General features: G+C 47.9%; 1 protein-coding gene across 1 annotated transcript in view; it reads left to right on the top strand.

Annotated features, from left to right (window-relative positions):
* LOC129858943 (nuclear receptor coactivator 2-like) overlaps positions 1-17500 on the top strand; it is a gene marked incomplete in the record, with an annotated part of 197553 nt that overhangs the window by 154966 nt on the left and 25087 nt on the right. The window contains 5 exon segments of the mRNA XM_055928189.1: positions 2623-2854; positions 3023-3162; positions 9807-9884; positions 10530-10797; positions 16231-16414. Of these exon segments, the coding sequence (XP_055784164.1) occupies positions 2623-2854; positions 3023-3162; positions 9807-9884; positions 10530-10797; positions 16231-16414 (902 nt within the window).

The raw sequence follows: 17500 nt of genomic DNA, 5'->3' as shown, positions 1-17500 counted from the left end.
CGTCCTCCACCGCCTCTCCTCCGTCCTTTCATTGACTATAGTGATGTGTATCCTACCTGAGTCCTTCGGAAGAGTTTTGAAATCTGCCACACCCCGTTTTGAATCAGCTTTTGTTTCGTCAAAGGAGAACAATATACACCTGTTTTTTGACACAATATGTTTCTTATTATTAATCTAGAAAATGACTTGCACAACTAACTTAATGTGATCCCTTCACACATTTATAAATGTCATTGGCCTGAGTGGAGAAGGAGTCTCATTTCATACAAGCACATTTTCATCCACGTTCCCTCTCCTCACCACCTCTCCTTGATTACCTTTGAGGAAAGAGGAGTTGAGCAATCCAATTAAGAAAAGCCCTCTGTCCTTTCTTCCTTTGTCTTAAGAGTTTAATATCTCTGACAGGAGAATCACTCTCCACCATCTCTGATCTCTTTATACCTGGTCTGGTGGGACATGTCAGAATCACTCTCCTCTCACTAGTTCCCATCTATCTGTCATCCTTCTTTCTTGTCCACTCTTCCATCTTTTCTCCTTCTCCACCGTCTCTGTCCTTACTCTGCCATCTCTGTCCCCACTCTACCATCTCTGTCCTTACTCTACCATCTCTGTCTTCACTCTACCAGCTCTGTCCTTACTCTGCCATCTCTGTCTTCACTCTACCAGCTCTGTCCTTACTCTGCCATCTCTGTCCTTACTCTGCCATCTTTGTCCTCACTCTACCAGCTCTGTCCTTACTCTACCAGCTCTGTCCTTACTCTACCATCTCTGTCTTCACTCTACCAGCTCTGTCCTTACTCTGCCATCTCTGTCCTTACTCTACCAGCTCTGTCCTTACTCTACCATCTCTGTCCTTACTCTACCATCTCTGTCTTCACTCTACCAGCTCTGTCCTTACTCTGCCATCTCTGTCCTTACTCTGCCATCTCTGTCTTCACTCTACCAGCTCTGTCCTTACTCTACCATCTCTGTCCCCACTCTACCATCTCTGTCCCCACTCTACCATCTCTGTCCCCACTCTACCATCTCTGTCCCCACTCTACCATCTCTGTCCCCACTCTACCAGCTCTGTCCTTACTCTACCATCTCTGTCTTCACTCTACCATCTTTGTCCTCACTCTACCAGCTCTGTCCTTACTCTACCATCTCTGTCCTCACTCTACCATCTCTGTCCTTACTCTACCAGCTCTGTCTTCACTCTACCATCTCTGTCCTCACTCTACCAGCTCTGTCCTTACTCTACCATCTCTGTCTTCACTCTACCATCTCTGTCCTTACTCTACCATCTCTGTCCTTACTCTACCAGCTCTGTCTTCACTCTACCATCTCTGTCCTCACTCTACCAGCTCTGTCCTTACTCTACCATCTCTGTCTTCACTCTACCATCTTTGTCCTCACTCTACCAGCTCTGTCCTTACTCTACCAGCTCTGTCCTTACTCTACCATCTCTATCCTCACTCTACCAGCTCTGTCTTCACTCTACCATCTCTGTCCTCACTCTACCAGCTCTGTCCTTACTCTACCAGCTCTGTCTTCACTCTACCATCTCTGTCCTTACTCTACCAGCTCTGTCCTTACTCTACCAGCTCTGTCCTTACTCTACCATCTCTGTCTTCACACTACCATCTCTGTCTTCACTCTACCATCTCTGTCCTTACTCTACCAGCTCTGTCCTTACTCTACCATCTCTGTCTTCACTCTACCATCTCTGTCCTTACTCTACCAGCTCTGTCCTTACTCTACCAGCTCTGTCCTTACTCTACCAGCTCTGTCTTCACACTACCATCTCTGTCCTCACTCTAGCAGCTCTGTCCTTACTCTACCATCTCTGTCTTCACTCTACCATCTCTGTCCTTACTCTTCCTTCTTTTTGTCCTCTTTTTCAGCTCTTCCATCTCTTCTTTCTCTGCTCCCTCAAATGTTTCTGTAGCTCCTTGGATGTTCCCTCTTTTACATCTATCATTTGATACTTCTCACCCCTCTCTCCTCTCCTTCTCATCCCTCTCTCCTCTCCTTCTCACCCCTCTCTCCTCTCATCCCTCTCTCCTCCTTCTCACCCCTCTCTCCTCTCTTTCTCATCCCTCTCTCCTCCTTCTCACCCCTCTCTCCTCCTTCTCACCCCTCTCTCCTCTCCTTCTCATCCCTCTCTCCTCCTTCTCACTCCTCTTTCCTCTCCTTCTCACCCCTCTCTCTCCTTTTTCTCAAATCCCTCTCTCCTCTCCTCTTTCTCATCCCTCTCCTCTCCTTCTCATCCCTCTCCTCTCCTCCTTCTCATCCCTCTCTCCTCCTTCTCATCCCTCTCTCCTCTTTCTCATCCTTCTCTCCTCTCCTTCTCGTTCCTCTCTCCTCTTTCTCATCCCTCTCTCCTCTCCTTCTCGTCCCTCTCTCCTCTCGTCTTTCTCATCCCTCTCTCCTCTCCTCTTTCTCATCTCTCTCTCCTTCTCACCCCTCTCTCCTCTCTCCTTCTCGTCCCTCTCTCCTCTCCTTCTCGTCCCTCTCTCCTCTTTCTCATCCCTCTCTCCTCTCCTTCTGATCCCTCTCTCCTCTCCTCTTTCTCATCCCTCTCTCCTCTCCTTCTCGTCCCTCTCTCCTCTTTCTCATCCCTCTCTTCTCTCCCAACAGGGTCAGTCTGTAGATCAGTTCTCTTCAGACCCGTCCATGTTATTGGACCAGAAGCCTCCAGTGTACGGCCAGCAGCACCAGCAGGAACCGCCACCTGGCTCCCATCTAGCCCAGAGAGGGTACCACGGCCCTGGGCCCGGCGGACCCATGCAGGACCCCACACCTGGCTCCCTTCTAGCCCAGAGAGGGTACCATGGCCCTGGGCCCAGCGGACCCATGCAGGACCCCACAGGTAGTGGTGGGAATTGGCAGGGACCACACAATTAAATTTTACCACAATACGAGTTACGAATCAATATGTATTGCAATTCGATATTCCAAACACATTGTTCACTATAAGCCTGCTGCAAAGGGAGAAGAGAGCCATGAAAAAGTTCTAATTTCCCTCCTCTACCCACAGGTCAAGGTTTCCACCCAATGGCTGGTCAGATGGGCCCCAGACCAGGATACCCCATCATGAGGCTGAGGCCCCAAGCGGTGGTTCCTAACCAGCCTAATACACTGAGGTTACAGCTGCAGCACCGGCTACAGGTACAACAGGTACTGAGACAGACAGACAGACAGACGGACGGAGAGACAGACGGACGGAGAGACAGACAGACGGACGGAGAGACAGACAGACGGACGGAGAGACAAACAGACAGACAGACGGACGGACGGACGGAGAGACAGACGGACGGACGGACGGAGAGACAGACGGACGGACGGACGGAGAGACAGACGGACGGACGGAGAGACAGACGGACGGACGGACGGAGAGACGGACGGACGGACGGAGAGACGGACGGACGGACGGAGAGACGGACGGACGGACGGAGAGACGGACGGACGGACGGAGAGACGGACGGACGGACGGAGAGACGGACGGACGGACGGAGAGACGGACGGACGGACGGAGAGACGGACGGACGGACGGACGGAGAGACGGACGGACGGACGGAGGGACGGAGAGACGGACGGAGGGACGGAGAGACGGACGGACGGACGGAGAGACGGACGGACGGACGGAGAGACGGACGGACGGACGGAGAGACGGACGGACGGAGAGACGGACGGACGGAGAGACGGACGGACGGAGAGACGGACGGACGGACGGAGAGACGGACGGACGGACGGAGAGACGGACGGACGGACGGAGAGACGGACGGACGGACGGAGAGACGGACGGACGGACGGAGAGACGGACGGACGGACGGAGAGACGGACGGACGGACGGACGGGACGGACGGACGGAGAGACGGACGGACGGAGAGACGGACGGACGGAGAGACGGACGGACGGAGAGACGGACGGACGGACGGAGAGACGGACGGACGGAGAGACGGACGGACGGAGAGACGGACGGACGGACGGAGAGACGGACGGACGGACGGAGGGACGGACGGAGGGACGGACGGACGGACGGAGAGACGGACGGACGGAGAGACGGATGGACGGAGAGACGGACGGAGAGACGGACGGACGGACGGAGAGACGGACGGACGGAGAGACGGACGGACGGAGAGACGGACGGACGGAGAGACGGACGGACGGAGGGACGGACGGACGGACGGAGAGACGGACGGACGGACGGAGAGACGGACGGACGGACGGAGAGACGGACGGACGGACGGAGAGACGGACGGACGGAGAGACGGACGGACGGAGAGACGGACGGACGGAGAGACGGACGGACGGACGGACGTAGAGACGGACGGACGGAGGGACGTAGAGACGGAGGGACGTAGAGACGGACGGACGGACAGACGGACGGACGGAGAGACGGACGGACGGAGAGACGGACGGACGTAGAGACGGACGGAGAGAGGGACGGACGGACGGACGGAGAGACGGACGGAGAGAGGGACGGACGGACGGAGAGAGGGACGGACGGACGGAGAGAGGGACGGACGGACGGAGAGAGGGACGGACGGACGGAGAGAGGGACGGACGGAGAGACGGAGGGACGGACGGACGGACGGACGGAGGGACGGACGGACGGACGGAGGGACGGACGGACGGAGGGACGGACGGACGGAGGGACGGACGGACGGACGGAGGGACGGACGGACGGAGAGACGGACGGACGGAGAGACGGAGGGACGGACGGACGGAGGGACGGACGGACGGACGGAGAGACGGAGGGACGGACGGACGGAGGGACAGACGGACGGAGGGACAGACGGACGGAGAGACGGACGGAGGGAGGGAGAGACGGAGAGACAGGCCGAGAGACGGACGGAGGGAGAGACGGACCGAGGGACGGACGGACGGACGGAGGGAGGGAGAGACGGAGGGAGAGACGGACGGACGGAGGGACAGACGGACGGACGGAGGGACAGACGGACGGACGGAGGGACAGACGGACGGACGGAGGGACAGACGGACGGACGGAGGGACAGACGGACGGACGGAGGGAGAGACGGACGGACGGAGGGAGAGACGGACGGACGGAGGGAGAGACGGACGGACGGAGGGAGAGACGGACGGACGGAGGGAGAGACGGACGGACGGAGGGAGAGACGGACGGACGGAGGGAGAGACGGACGGACGGAGGGAGAGACGGACGGACGGAGGGAGAGACGGACGGACGGAGGGAGAGACGGACGGACGGAGGGAGAGACGGACGGAGAGAGAGACGGAGGGACGGACGGAGGGAGAGACGGAGGGACGGACGGACGGAGGGACGGACGGACGGAGGGAAAGACGGACCGAGGGAGAGACGGACAGAAAGACGGAAGGACGGAGAGACGGAAGGACGGAGAGACGGACTGACCGAGAGACGGGGATTTATATCTGACTGTTACAACTGGTTACTACAGGGTTTATATCTGACTGTTACAACTGGTTACTACAGGGTTTATATCTGACTGTTACAACTGGTTACTACAGGGTTTATATCTGACTGTTACTACTGGTTACTATATATCTGACTGTTACAACTGGTTACTACAGGGTTTATATCTGACTGTTACAACTGGTTACTACAGGGGTTTATATCTGACTGTTACTACTGGTTACTATATATCTGACTGTTACAACTGGTTACTACAGGGTTTATATCTGACTGTTACAACTGGTTACTATATATCTGACTGTTACTACTGGTTACTACAGGGTTTATATCTGACTGTTACAACTGGTCACTATATATCTGACTGTTACTACTGGTTACTACAGGGTTTATATCTGACTGTTACTACTGGTTACTACAGGGTTTATATCTGACTGTTACAACTGGTTACTACAGGGTTTATATCTAACTGTTACAACTGGTTACTATATATCTGACTGTTACAACTGGTTACTACAGGGTTTATATCTGACTGTTACAACAGGTTACTACAGGGTTTATATCTGACTGTTACAACTGGTTACTACAGGGTTTATATCTAACTGTTACAACTGGTTACTACAGGGTTTATATCTGACTGTTACTACAGGGTACTATATATCTGACTGTTACAACTGGTTACTACAGGGTTTATATCTGATTGTTACAACTGGTTACTACAGGGTTTATATCTGACTGTTACAACTGGTTACTATATATCTGACTGTTACAACTGGTTACTACAGGGTTTATATCTGATTGTTACAACTGGTTACTACAGGGGTTTATATCTGACTGTTACAACAGGTTACTACAGGGTTTATATCTGACTGTTACAACTGGTTACTACAGGGGTTATATCTGACTGTTACAACTGGTTACTACAGGGGTTTATATCTGACTGTTAAAACTGGTTACTATATATCTGACTGTTACAACTGGTTACTACAGGGTTTATATCTGACTGGTACAACTGGTTACTACAGGGTTTATATCTGACTGTTACAACTGGTTACTACAGGGTTTATATCTGACTGTTATAACAGGTTACTATATATCTGACTGTTACAACTGGTTACTACAGGGTTTATATCTGACTGTTACAACAGGTTACTATATATCTGACTGTTACAACTGGTTACTACAGGGGTTATATCTGACTGTTACAACAGGTTACTACAGGGTTTATATCTGACTGGTACAACTGGTTACTACAGGGTTTATATCTGACTGTTACAACTGGTTACTACAGGGTTTATATCTGACTGTTACAACTGGTTACTATATATCTGACTGTTACAACTGGTTACTACAGGGTTTATATCTGACTGTTACAACAGGTTACTATATATCTGACTGTTACAACTGGTTACTACAGGGGTTTATATCTGACTGTTACTACTGGTTACTACAGGGGTTTATATCTGACTGTTACAGCTGGTTACTACAGGGTTTGTATCTGACTGTTACAACTGGTTACTACAGGGTTTATATCTGACTGTTACAACTGGTTACTACAGGGTTTATATCTGACTGTTACAACAGGTTACTACAGGGTTTATATCTGACTGTTACAACTGGTTACTACAGGGTTTATATCTGACTGTTACAACTGGTTACTATATATCTGACTGTTACAACAGGTTACTACAGGGTTTATATCTGACTGTTACAACTGGTTACTATATATCTGACTGTTACAACTGGTTACTACAGGGTTTATATCTGACTGTTACAACAGGTTACTATATATCTGACTGTTACAACAGGTTACTACAGGGGTTTATATCTGACTGTTACAACTGGTTACTATATATCTGACTGTTACTACTGGTTACTACAGGGTTTATATCTGACTGTTACAACTGGTTACTACAGGGTTTATATCTGACTGTTACAACTGGTTACTATATATCTGACTGTTACAACTGGTTACTACAGGGTTTATATCTGACTGTTACAACTGGTTACTATATATCTGACTGTTACAACTGGTTACTATTTATCTGACTGTTACAACTGGTTACTATATATCTGACTGTTACAACTGGTTACTACAGGGTTTATATCTGACTGTTACAACAGGTTACTACAGGGTTTATATCTGACTGTTACAACTGGTTACTACAGGGGTTATATCTGACTGTTACAACTGGTTACTACAGGGTTTATATCTGACTGTTACAACTGGTTACTATATATCTGACTGTTACAACAGGTTACTACAGGGTTTATATCTGACTGTTACAACTGGTTACTACAGGGTTTATATCTGACTGTTACAACTGGTTACTACAGGGTTTATATCTGACTGTTACAACTGGTTACTATATACCTGACTGTTACAACTGGTTACTACAGGGGTTTATATCTGACTGTTACAACAGGTTACTACAGGGATTTATATCTGACTGTTACAACTGGTTACTATATATCTGACTGTTACAACTGGTTACTACAGGGGTTTATATCTGACTGTTACAACAGGTTACTACAGGGGTTTATATCTGACTGTTACAACAGGTTACTATATATCTGACTGTTACAACTGGTTACTACAGGGTTTATATCTGACTGTTACAACTGGTTACTATATATCTGACTGTTACTACTGGTTACTACAGGGTTTATATCTGACTGTTACAACTGGTTACTACAGGGTTTATATCTGACTGTTACAACTGGTTACTACAGGGTTTATATCTGACTGTTACAACTGGTTACTATATATCTGACTGTTACAACTGGTTACTACAGGGTTTATATCTGACTGTTACAACTGGTTACTATATATCTGACTGTTACAACTGGTTACTATATATCTGACTGTTACAACGGGTTACTACAGGGTTTATATCTGACTGTTACAACTGGTTACTACAGGGTTTATATCTGACTGTTACAACTGGTTACTATATATCTGACTGTTACAACTGGTTACTACAGGGGTTTATATCTGACTGTTACTACTGGTTACTACAGGGTTTATATCTGACTGTTACTACTGGTTACTACAGGGGTTATATCTGACTGTTACTACTGGTTACTACAGGGGTTATATCTGACTGTTACAACAGGTTACTATATATCTGACTGTTACAACAGGTTACTACAGGGTTTATATCTGACTGTTACAACTGGTTACTATATATCTGACTGTTACAACAGGTTACTACAGGGTTTATATCTGACTGTTACAACTGGTTACTACAGGGTATATATCTGACTGTTACAGCTGGTTACTACAGGGTTTATATCTGACTGTTACAACTGGTTACTACAGGGTTTATATCTGACTGTTACAACTGGTTACTACAGGGTATATATCTGACTGTTACAGCTGGTTACTACAGGGTTTATATCTGACTGTTACAACTGGTTACTATATATCTGACTGTTACAACAGGTTACTACAGGGTTTATATCTGACTGTTACAACTGGTTACTATATATCTGACTGTTACAACTGGTTACTACAGGGTTTATATCTGACTGTTACAGCTGGTTACAACAGGGTTTATATCTGACTGTTACAACTGGTTACTATTTATCTGACTGTTACAACTGGTTACTACAGGGTTTATATCTGACTGTTACAGCTGGTTACAACAGGGTTTATATCTGACTGTTACTACTGGTTACTACAGGGTTTATATCTGACTGTTACTACTGGTTACTACAGGGGTTTATATCTGACTGTTACAGCTGGTTACTACAGGGTATATATCTGACTGTTACAACTGGTTACTACAGGGGTTTATATCTGACTGTTACTACTGGTTACTACAGGGTTTATATCTGACTGTTACTACTGGTTACTACAGGGTTTATATCTGACTGTTACAACTGGTTACTATATATCTGACTGTTACAACTGGTTACTACAGGGTTTATATCTGACTGTTACAACTGGTTACTACAGGGTTTATATCTGACTGTTACAACTGGTTACTACAGGGTTTATATCTGACTGTTACAACTGGTTACTACAGGGTTTATGTCTGACTGTTACAGCTGGTTACTACAGGGGTTTATATCTGACTGTTACTACTGGTTACTACAGGGTTTATATCTGACTGTTACAGCTGGTTACTACAGGGTTTATATCTGACTGTTACTACAGGGTTTATATCTGACTGTTACAGCTGGTTACTACAGGGGTTTATATCCTCCCATTGTGTCAGGTCTTCACAACGTGGGTTTGCTGTTTGGGTATCACAGCCTTGAATAGTGGTGATGTTACGTTGGATACTAGAGCTCTGAGGTATGCATGGAAATGTGAAAGCAGTGTGCCGACTCCTGTATGGCTTCATCAGAAGCTTGATGTCAATGTGTGGTGATGGTAAAACGCCTGTTTACCCGTTCTCCTCAGAATCGCCAACCAATGATGAACCAGATGAGTGGAGTGTCCAATATGAACCAAAATCTACAGTCCAACAACCCCAACCAGGTAACTGGGATTATATATCAATATGGACCTCTACAGTCCAACAACCCAACCAGGTAACTGGGATTATATATCAATATGGACCTCTACAATCCAACAACCCAACCAGGTAACTGGGATTATATATCAATATGGACCTCTACAGTCCAACCAGGTAACTGGGATTATATATCAATATGAACCTCTACAACCCAACCAGGTAACTGGGATTATATATCAATATAACCTCTACAGTCCAACCAGGTAACTGGGATTATATATCAATATGAACCTCTACAACCCAACCAGGTAACTGGGATTATATATCAATATGAACCTCTACAACCCAACCAGGTAACTGGGATTATATATCAATATAACCTCTACAGTCCAACCAGGTAACTGGGATTATATATCAATATGGACCTCTACAGTCCAACCAGGTAACTGGGATTATATATCAATATGAACCTCTACAACCCAACCAGGTAACTGGGATTATATATCAATATAACCTCTACAGTCCAACAACCCAACCAGGTAATTTACTGACACGCACAGTAACCAGATAATAACGGAAATACCAGTATTTTAATTCACCAGAAAACAATGATCATTTTGTAGAAGTTGTTCAATCTATCTCCGTCTCCTATTTCTTCCTCTTTCCAGGGGACCATCAATGCACAGATGTTGGCACAACGTCAGAGAGAACTCCTCAATAACCACCTGCGGCAGCGCCAGCTGGAGCACCAGAGACAGCAGCAGCAGCAGCAGCAGCAGCAGCAGAGGAACACGGTGATGAGAGCCCAGGGACTCAACCTACCTCCCAATATGGCCGCCGCCGCGGCTGCTGCAAGTGGCCTATCGGGAGGCCTGAGTAACCCTCGGATCCCACAGACCACCAACCCCCAGCAGTTCCCCTTCCCACCCAGCTACGGTACCAGTACAGGCTCGGCCCTGGCCACACCCCCTCCTCCTCACCCTTCTACCAGCCCCTTCTCCTCCCTCTCGCCCAGCCTGCCCTCCTCTCTCCCCCCCCACCAAGCCCTGCATGGCTCTCCTTCCTCCCAGATGATGATGATGATGGGGGGATCAGGACAGTTTGGGGCCGTAGTCAGCCCTCATGTACAGCAGCTCAGTGCCTTTCAGTTCCCAAACTCAGGTACTACGGTCTTACAACCCACCAGCCACACCCCCCTACCCCAGGGGTGTGTCTCTCCAGTCATTCCCCCCCTACCCCAGGGGTGTGTCTCTCCAGTCATTCCCCCCCTACCCCAGGGGTGTGTCTCTCCAGCCATACCCCTCTACCCCAGGGGTGTGTCTCTCCAGTCATACCCCTCTACCCCAGGGGTGTGTCTCTCCAGTCATTCCCCCCCTACCCCAGGGGTGTGTCTCTCCAGTCATACCCCCCTACCCCAGGGGTGTGTCTCTCCAGTCATACCCCCCTACCCCGGGGGTGTGTCTCTCCAGTCATACCCCCCCTACCCCAGGGGTGTGTCTCTCCAGTCATACCCCCCTACCCCAGGGGTGTGTCTCTCCAGTCATACCCCCCTACCCCAGGGGTGTGTCTCTCCAGTCATACCCCCCTACCCCAGGGGTGTGTCTCTCCAGTCATACCCCCCTACCCCGGGGGTGTGTCTCTCCAGTCATACCCCCCCTACCCCAGGGGTGTGTCTCTCCAGTCATACCCCCCTACCCCAGGGGTGTGTCTCTCCAGTCATACCCCCCTACCCCAGGGGTGTGTCTCTCCAGTCATACCCCCCTACCCCAGGGGTGTGTCTCTCCAGTCATACCCCCCTACCCCAGGGGTGTGTCTCTCCAGCCATACCCCCCTACCCCAGGGGTCTGTCTCTCCAGTCATACCCCCCCTACCCCAGGGGTGTGTCTCTCCAGTCATACCCCTCTACCCCAGGGGTGTGTCTCTCCAGTCATACCCGTCTACCCCAGGGGTGTGTCTCTCCAGTCATACCCCCCTACCCCAGGGGTGTGTCTCTCCAGTCATACCCCCCCTACCCCAGGGGTGTGTCTCTCCAGTCATACCCCTCTACCCCAGGGGTGTGTCTCTCCAGTCATACCCCCCTACCCCAGGGGTGTGTCTCTCCAGTCATTCCCCCCTACCCCAGGGGTGTGTGTCTCCAGTCATTCCCCCCTACCCCAGGGGTGTGTGTCTCCAGTCATTCCCCCCTACCCCAGGGGTGTGTCTCTCCAGTCATACCCCCCTACCCCAGGGGTGTGTCTCTCCAGTCATACACCATTACATGCTTAATATAAGTGCTGTGCTGCTCACCCTCATATGACCATTACATTGATAACAAATAGATTAATCCGCCTCCTGATTAATAGCCATTCCTGATTGGTCCTCCTGATTTAATAGCCAATCCTGATTGGTCCTCCTGATTTAATAGCCAATCCTGATTGGTCATCCTGATTTAGGCCATAAAACATATGTTCCACTAGAGGGCAGTAGATGGACAGAAAACGGTACCATACAAAGTACATTTAGCAGACACTGATCATTTATTTATTATAATGTTTTTATTTCACCTTTATTTAACCAGGTAGGCCAGTTGAGAACAAGTTCTCATTTACAACTGCGACCTGGCCAAAGATAAAGCAAAGCAGTGTGACACAAACAACAACACAGAGTTACATTTTAACAAACATACAGTCAATAATACAGTAGAAAAATATACACTGCTCAAAAAAATAAAGGGAACACTAAAATAACACATCCTAGATCTGAATGAATCAAATATTCTTATTAAATACTTTTTTCTTTACATAGTTGAATGTGCTGACAACAAAATCACACAAAAATGATCAATGGAAATCAAATTTGTCAACCCATGGAGGTCTGGATTTGGAGTCACACTCAAAATTAAAGTGGAAAACCACACTACAGGCTGATCCAACTTTGATGTAATGTCCTTAAAACAAGTCAAAATGAGGCTCAGTAGTGTGTGTGGCCTCCCACGTGCCTGTATGACGTCCCTACAACGCCTGGGCATGCTCCTGATGAGGTGGCGGATGGTCTCCTGAGATCTCCTCCCAGACCTGGACTAAAGCATCCGCCAACTCCTGGACAGTCTGTGCTGCAACGTGGCATTGGTGGATGGAGCGAGACATGATGTCCCAGATGTGCTCAATTGGATTCAGGTCTGGGGACCGGGCGGGCCAGTCCATAGCATCAATGCCTTCCTCTTGCAGGAACTTCTGACACACTCCAGCCACATGAGGTCTAGCATTGTCTTGCATTAGGAGGAACCCAGGGCCAACCGCACCAGCATATGGTCTCACAAGGGGTCTGAGGATCTTATCTCGGTACCTAATGGCAGTCAGGCTACCTCTGGCGAGCACATGGAGGGCTGTGCGACCCCCCAAAGAAATGCCACCCCACACCATGACTGACCCACCGCCAAACCGGTCATGCTGGAGGATGTTGCAGGCAGCAGAACGTTCTCCACGGCGTCTCCAGACTCTGTCACATGTGCTCAGTGTGAACCTGCTTTCATCTGTGAAGAGCACAGGGCGCCAGTGGCGAATTTGCCAATCTTGGTGTTCTCTGGCAAATGCCAAACGTCCTGCACGATGTTGGGCTGTAAGCACAATCCCCACCTGTGGACGTCGGGCCCTCATACCACCCTCATGGAGTCTGTTTCTGACCGTTTGAGCAGACACATGCACATTTGTGGCCTGCTGGAGGTCATTTTGCAGGGCTCTGGCAGTGCTCCTCCTTGCACAAAGGCGGAGGTAGCGGTCCTGCTGCTGGGTTGTTGCCCTCCTACGGCCTACTCCACATCTCCTGATGTACTGGCCTGTCTCCTGGTAGCGCCTCCATGCTCTGGACACTACGCTGACAGACACAGCAAACCTTCTTGCCACAGCTCGCATTGATGTGCCATCCTGGATGAGCTGCACTACCTGAGCCACTTGTGTGGGTTGTAGACTCCGTCTCATGCTACCACTAGAGTGAGAGCACCGCCAGCATTCAAAAGTGACCAAAACATCAGCCAGGAAGCATAGGAACTGAGAAGTTGTCTGTGGTCACCACCTGCTGAACCACTCCTTTATTGGGGGTGTCTTGCTAATTGCCTATAATTTCCACCTGTTGTCTATTCCATTTGCACAACAGCATGTGAAATTTATTGTCAATCAGTGTTGCTTCCTAAGTGGACAGTTTGATTTCACAGAAGTGTGATTGACTTGGAGTTACATTGTGTTGTTTAAGTGTTCCCTTTATTTTTTTGAGCAGTGTATAGACAATGTGTGTAAATGTAGAAGATTACAGTCAGTGCGTTTCAACGTAAGGTACTTAGACTTCCACATTGCAAAGTAAAAACGTTCCTTTATAAATCAGAAGATAAACATAACATTTTAAACTCCACGTTACAAACATTGTAAACACAGTATGTTACAGTGCTGTTTGTCTATTTTATTGGGACTTTTTAATGGTGCTTGATATGACTGAATTTCCCATTTAATGAATATCAATCAGATCAGTATTTAATCAGACATAAATCTGATTTTAATCCCCCTTAGTCTCCCAGTGTAGTATGTAATCCCAGGTTAATCTGAAAATGATCCTGTGTGACAAAGTGTGGTGGTGTGGTTGACCCCTCTCCCTCCCTCTCTCTCTCTCACCGGTCTCCCTCATCCTTGCATTCCTCCACTCCCTCTATCCTCGGCTGCTCACACTAAATATGTGTCCCCCAAAAATGGCGCCCTATTCCCTACAGAGCCCTCTGGTCAACGGGGAGTGCACTATGTAAGGAATAGGGTAGATTTTTGGACAGGACCACTTACGTGCATGTAGTCCTCTCCCTTTATTTATTTATTTTATTTTACCGTTATTTTACCAGGTAAATTGACTGAGAACACGTTCTCATTTGCAGCAACGACCTGGGGAATAGTTACAGGGGAGAGGAGGGGGATGAATGAGCCAATTGTAAACTGGGGATTATTAGGTGACCATGATGGTTTGAGGGCCAGATTGGGAATTTAGCCAGGACACCGGGGTTAACACCCCTACTCTTACGATAAGTGCCATGGGATCTTTATTGACCTCAGAGAGTCAGGACACCCGTTTAACGTCCCATCCGAAAGACGGCACCCTACACAGGGCAGTGTCTCCAATCACTGCCCGGGGGCATTGGGATATTTTTTAGACCAGAGGAAGGAGTGCCTCCTACTGGCCCTCCAACACCACTTCCAGCAGCATCTGGTCTCCCATCCAGGGACTGACCAGGACCAACCCTGCTTAGCTTCAGAAGCAAGCCAGTAGTGGTATGCAGGGTGGTATGCTGCTGGCATTCCCTCCCGTTGGAATGCCTGTACACGCCCTAATCCCTAACAGATGACCTCTGAATCTTTATAGGCTTTGCTTGTGTTTTGGTGAGTGTGTGTGTGTGTGTGTGTGTGTGTGTGTGTGTGTGTGTGTGTGTGTGTGTGTGTGTGTGTGTGTGTGTGTGTGTGTGTGTGTGTGTGTGTGTGTGTGTGTGTGTGTGTGTGTGTGTGTGTGTTGTCTCTTAATACATTAACTATTGAGAGGACATTTTGTATTCTGTCAGAGAGGTAACTGAATATGACTGAATCCATTTTTTTTTTCAGTCAGTAGTTTCTTGTTCCTGTTCTGAGAGAGTATATATACTGTGTGTGTTTGTGGCCGTTTCATCAGTTGTAGCTGTGTCGTTGACTGTTCTTTAACTCAGAGTACTGGGAGCGAATGTACACGTTTGTGTTCAGTTTAAATCCGTCAGGGACCTAAACATTAGTAATCAGTTTGGGAAGATATTTCAGTTACAACAACATCAGACTCACTGTGGTACTTTGCAATTGTCTTTCAATGAAAAAGAGAGTCATAAATTAAATGTATTTTTTTATTTTTTATTATTATAATAAAATGTATGGATACCTCAGTGTTAGAGCTATGTTTTTAGATGGTGTAGGCCAGGGTGAAGTCGCCTCTAGACGCTGACCTTGGGTCAGTTTAGCATTCTCCTCGCTAATGGTTAAGGCAGTGTTTCCCAAACTCGGTCCTGGGGACCCCAATGGGTACAAGTTTCCCCCCCCCCCCGCCCTAGATCTACACAGCTGATTTTTTTTTAAATAATCGACTCATCATTAAGCTTTGATTATGTTAATCAGTTGTGTGGTGTTAGGGTAAAAAAAAAAAAAAAAAACGTGCACGCCTTGCGGTCCCCAACACCGAGTTTGGGAAACGCTGTGTACAGGTTAGGATTGGGAGAAGGGAAAGCTGATCCTAGATCTGTACCTAGGGACACTTCACCCAGGAGCATTTTAGATCAGACCTGTTTGACCTTTAACCCTGACCCTCCCCCCAGGCCTGACCCCTGACCTCTAACCCTACCAGGTATGTCCCAGCAGCCTGACGGAGGGTTTGGTGGTCAGGCCACGCCCCAGAGTCCGCTGTTGTCCCCTAGGATGGCCCATGCCCAGTCACCCATGATGCAACAGCAGAGCCAGGGCAGCTCCACTTTCCAGGCGTCGCCTGACATGAACGGTTGGCCGCCCCAGGGGAACATGGGAGGAAACAGGTGAGTGAGAAAGAGGGGGGCCACAGGGTTGGGCTGTGGAAACCTGTACCGTAAAACTGTCCCAATAATCAGAGGTCAAAGAAGAGAGCTAGTCCTTTATTACAATGTTTATCAGACATTCAGTTGTCTGTGGATGTTAATAATCTGTCTACAAATATTAGCGCTGAGCAATTAACCGTAATTCGTTTTTTAAACAACTAATTGACCAACTTCGGTTCAATTCCATTTCATTCTGTAGTTTTTCTATGAGCTCTGTGTAGTAGGGAGTTGTAGTTTCTCTAGAGATCAATCAGATCCAGCCCAAACGATGTAGTAGGGAATTGTAGTTTCTCTAGAGATCAATCAGATCAAGCCTGAACGATGTAGTAGGGAGATGTAGTTTCCAACAGGCCAATATTCTACATAGTTTAGCTGAGAAAACGTACTAATTAACTACAATGACCATAATCCAATCAAATCTAATTTTATTGGTCACATACACATATTTAGCAGATATTATTGCGGGTGTAGCAAAATGCATGTGTTCCTAGCTCCAACTGTGCAGTAATATCCTACTTGTCCGGTCTGTGTGGGGCAGACAGAGACAGAAGAGGTAGAAGCCAGTGTGACCAAGAGGGATGGAGAGCAGTTTCTTCACCAGGTATCTCTACCTGTAAATACATGATCTAAGTGACTGATAGTTGGTATTCAGCAGTCATAAAGCCTTATTTACTTTAATGAACTACTGAAATAGTGATGTTGTCAGACAGCGTAGACAGCAGCTCTACAAAGACGAGAGGATGACTTGGAATTAAATAATAAAGTCATCAGATAAATCTAATGTAATATAAACAATAACTGCTATATTTTATTAAAGTTAGTAAATGATGGTTAATAATCGACCAGCAGTAACAGACAGTCACTACCGTCATGGGACTTGTATTAAATGTTTTATTCTGTGTCGTTAAAGCATTCAACCCACATAATAAATATCACATTTAATGTTTGTTTTTTAAATGATCAAAACCCGAAAACCCTGATCAATGTTTTTCAGAATCGAACCGAAACTGACCTCAAAAAAACACTAATCGCTCAGCACTTGAATAT

This window comes from Salvelinus fontinalis, chromosome 7, assembly GCF_029448725.1.
Source record: "Salvelinus fontinalis isolate EN_2023a chromosome 7, ASM2944872v1, whole genome shotgun sequence".
Lineage (NCBI taxonomy): Eukaryota > Metazoa > Chordata > Actinopteri > Salmoniformes > Salmonidae > Salvelinus > Salvelinus fontinalis.
This window is presented reverse-complemented; position numbering and strand designations above follow the sequence as displayed.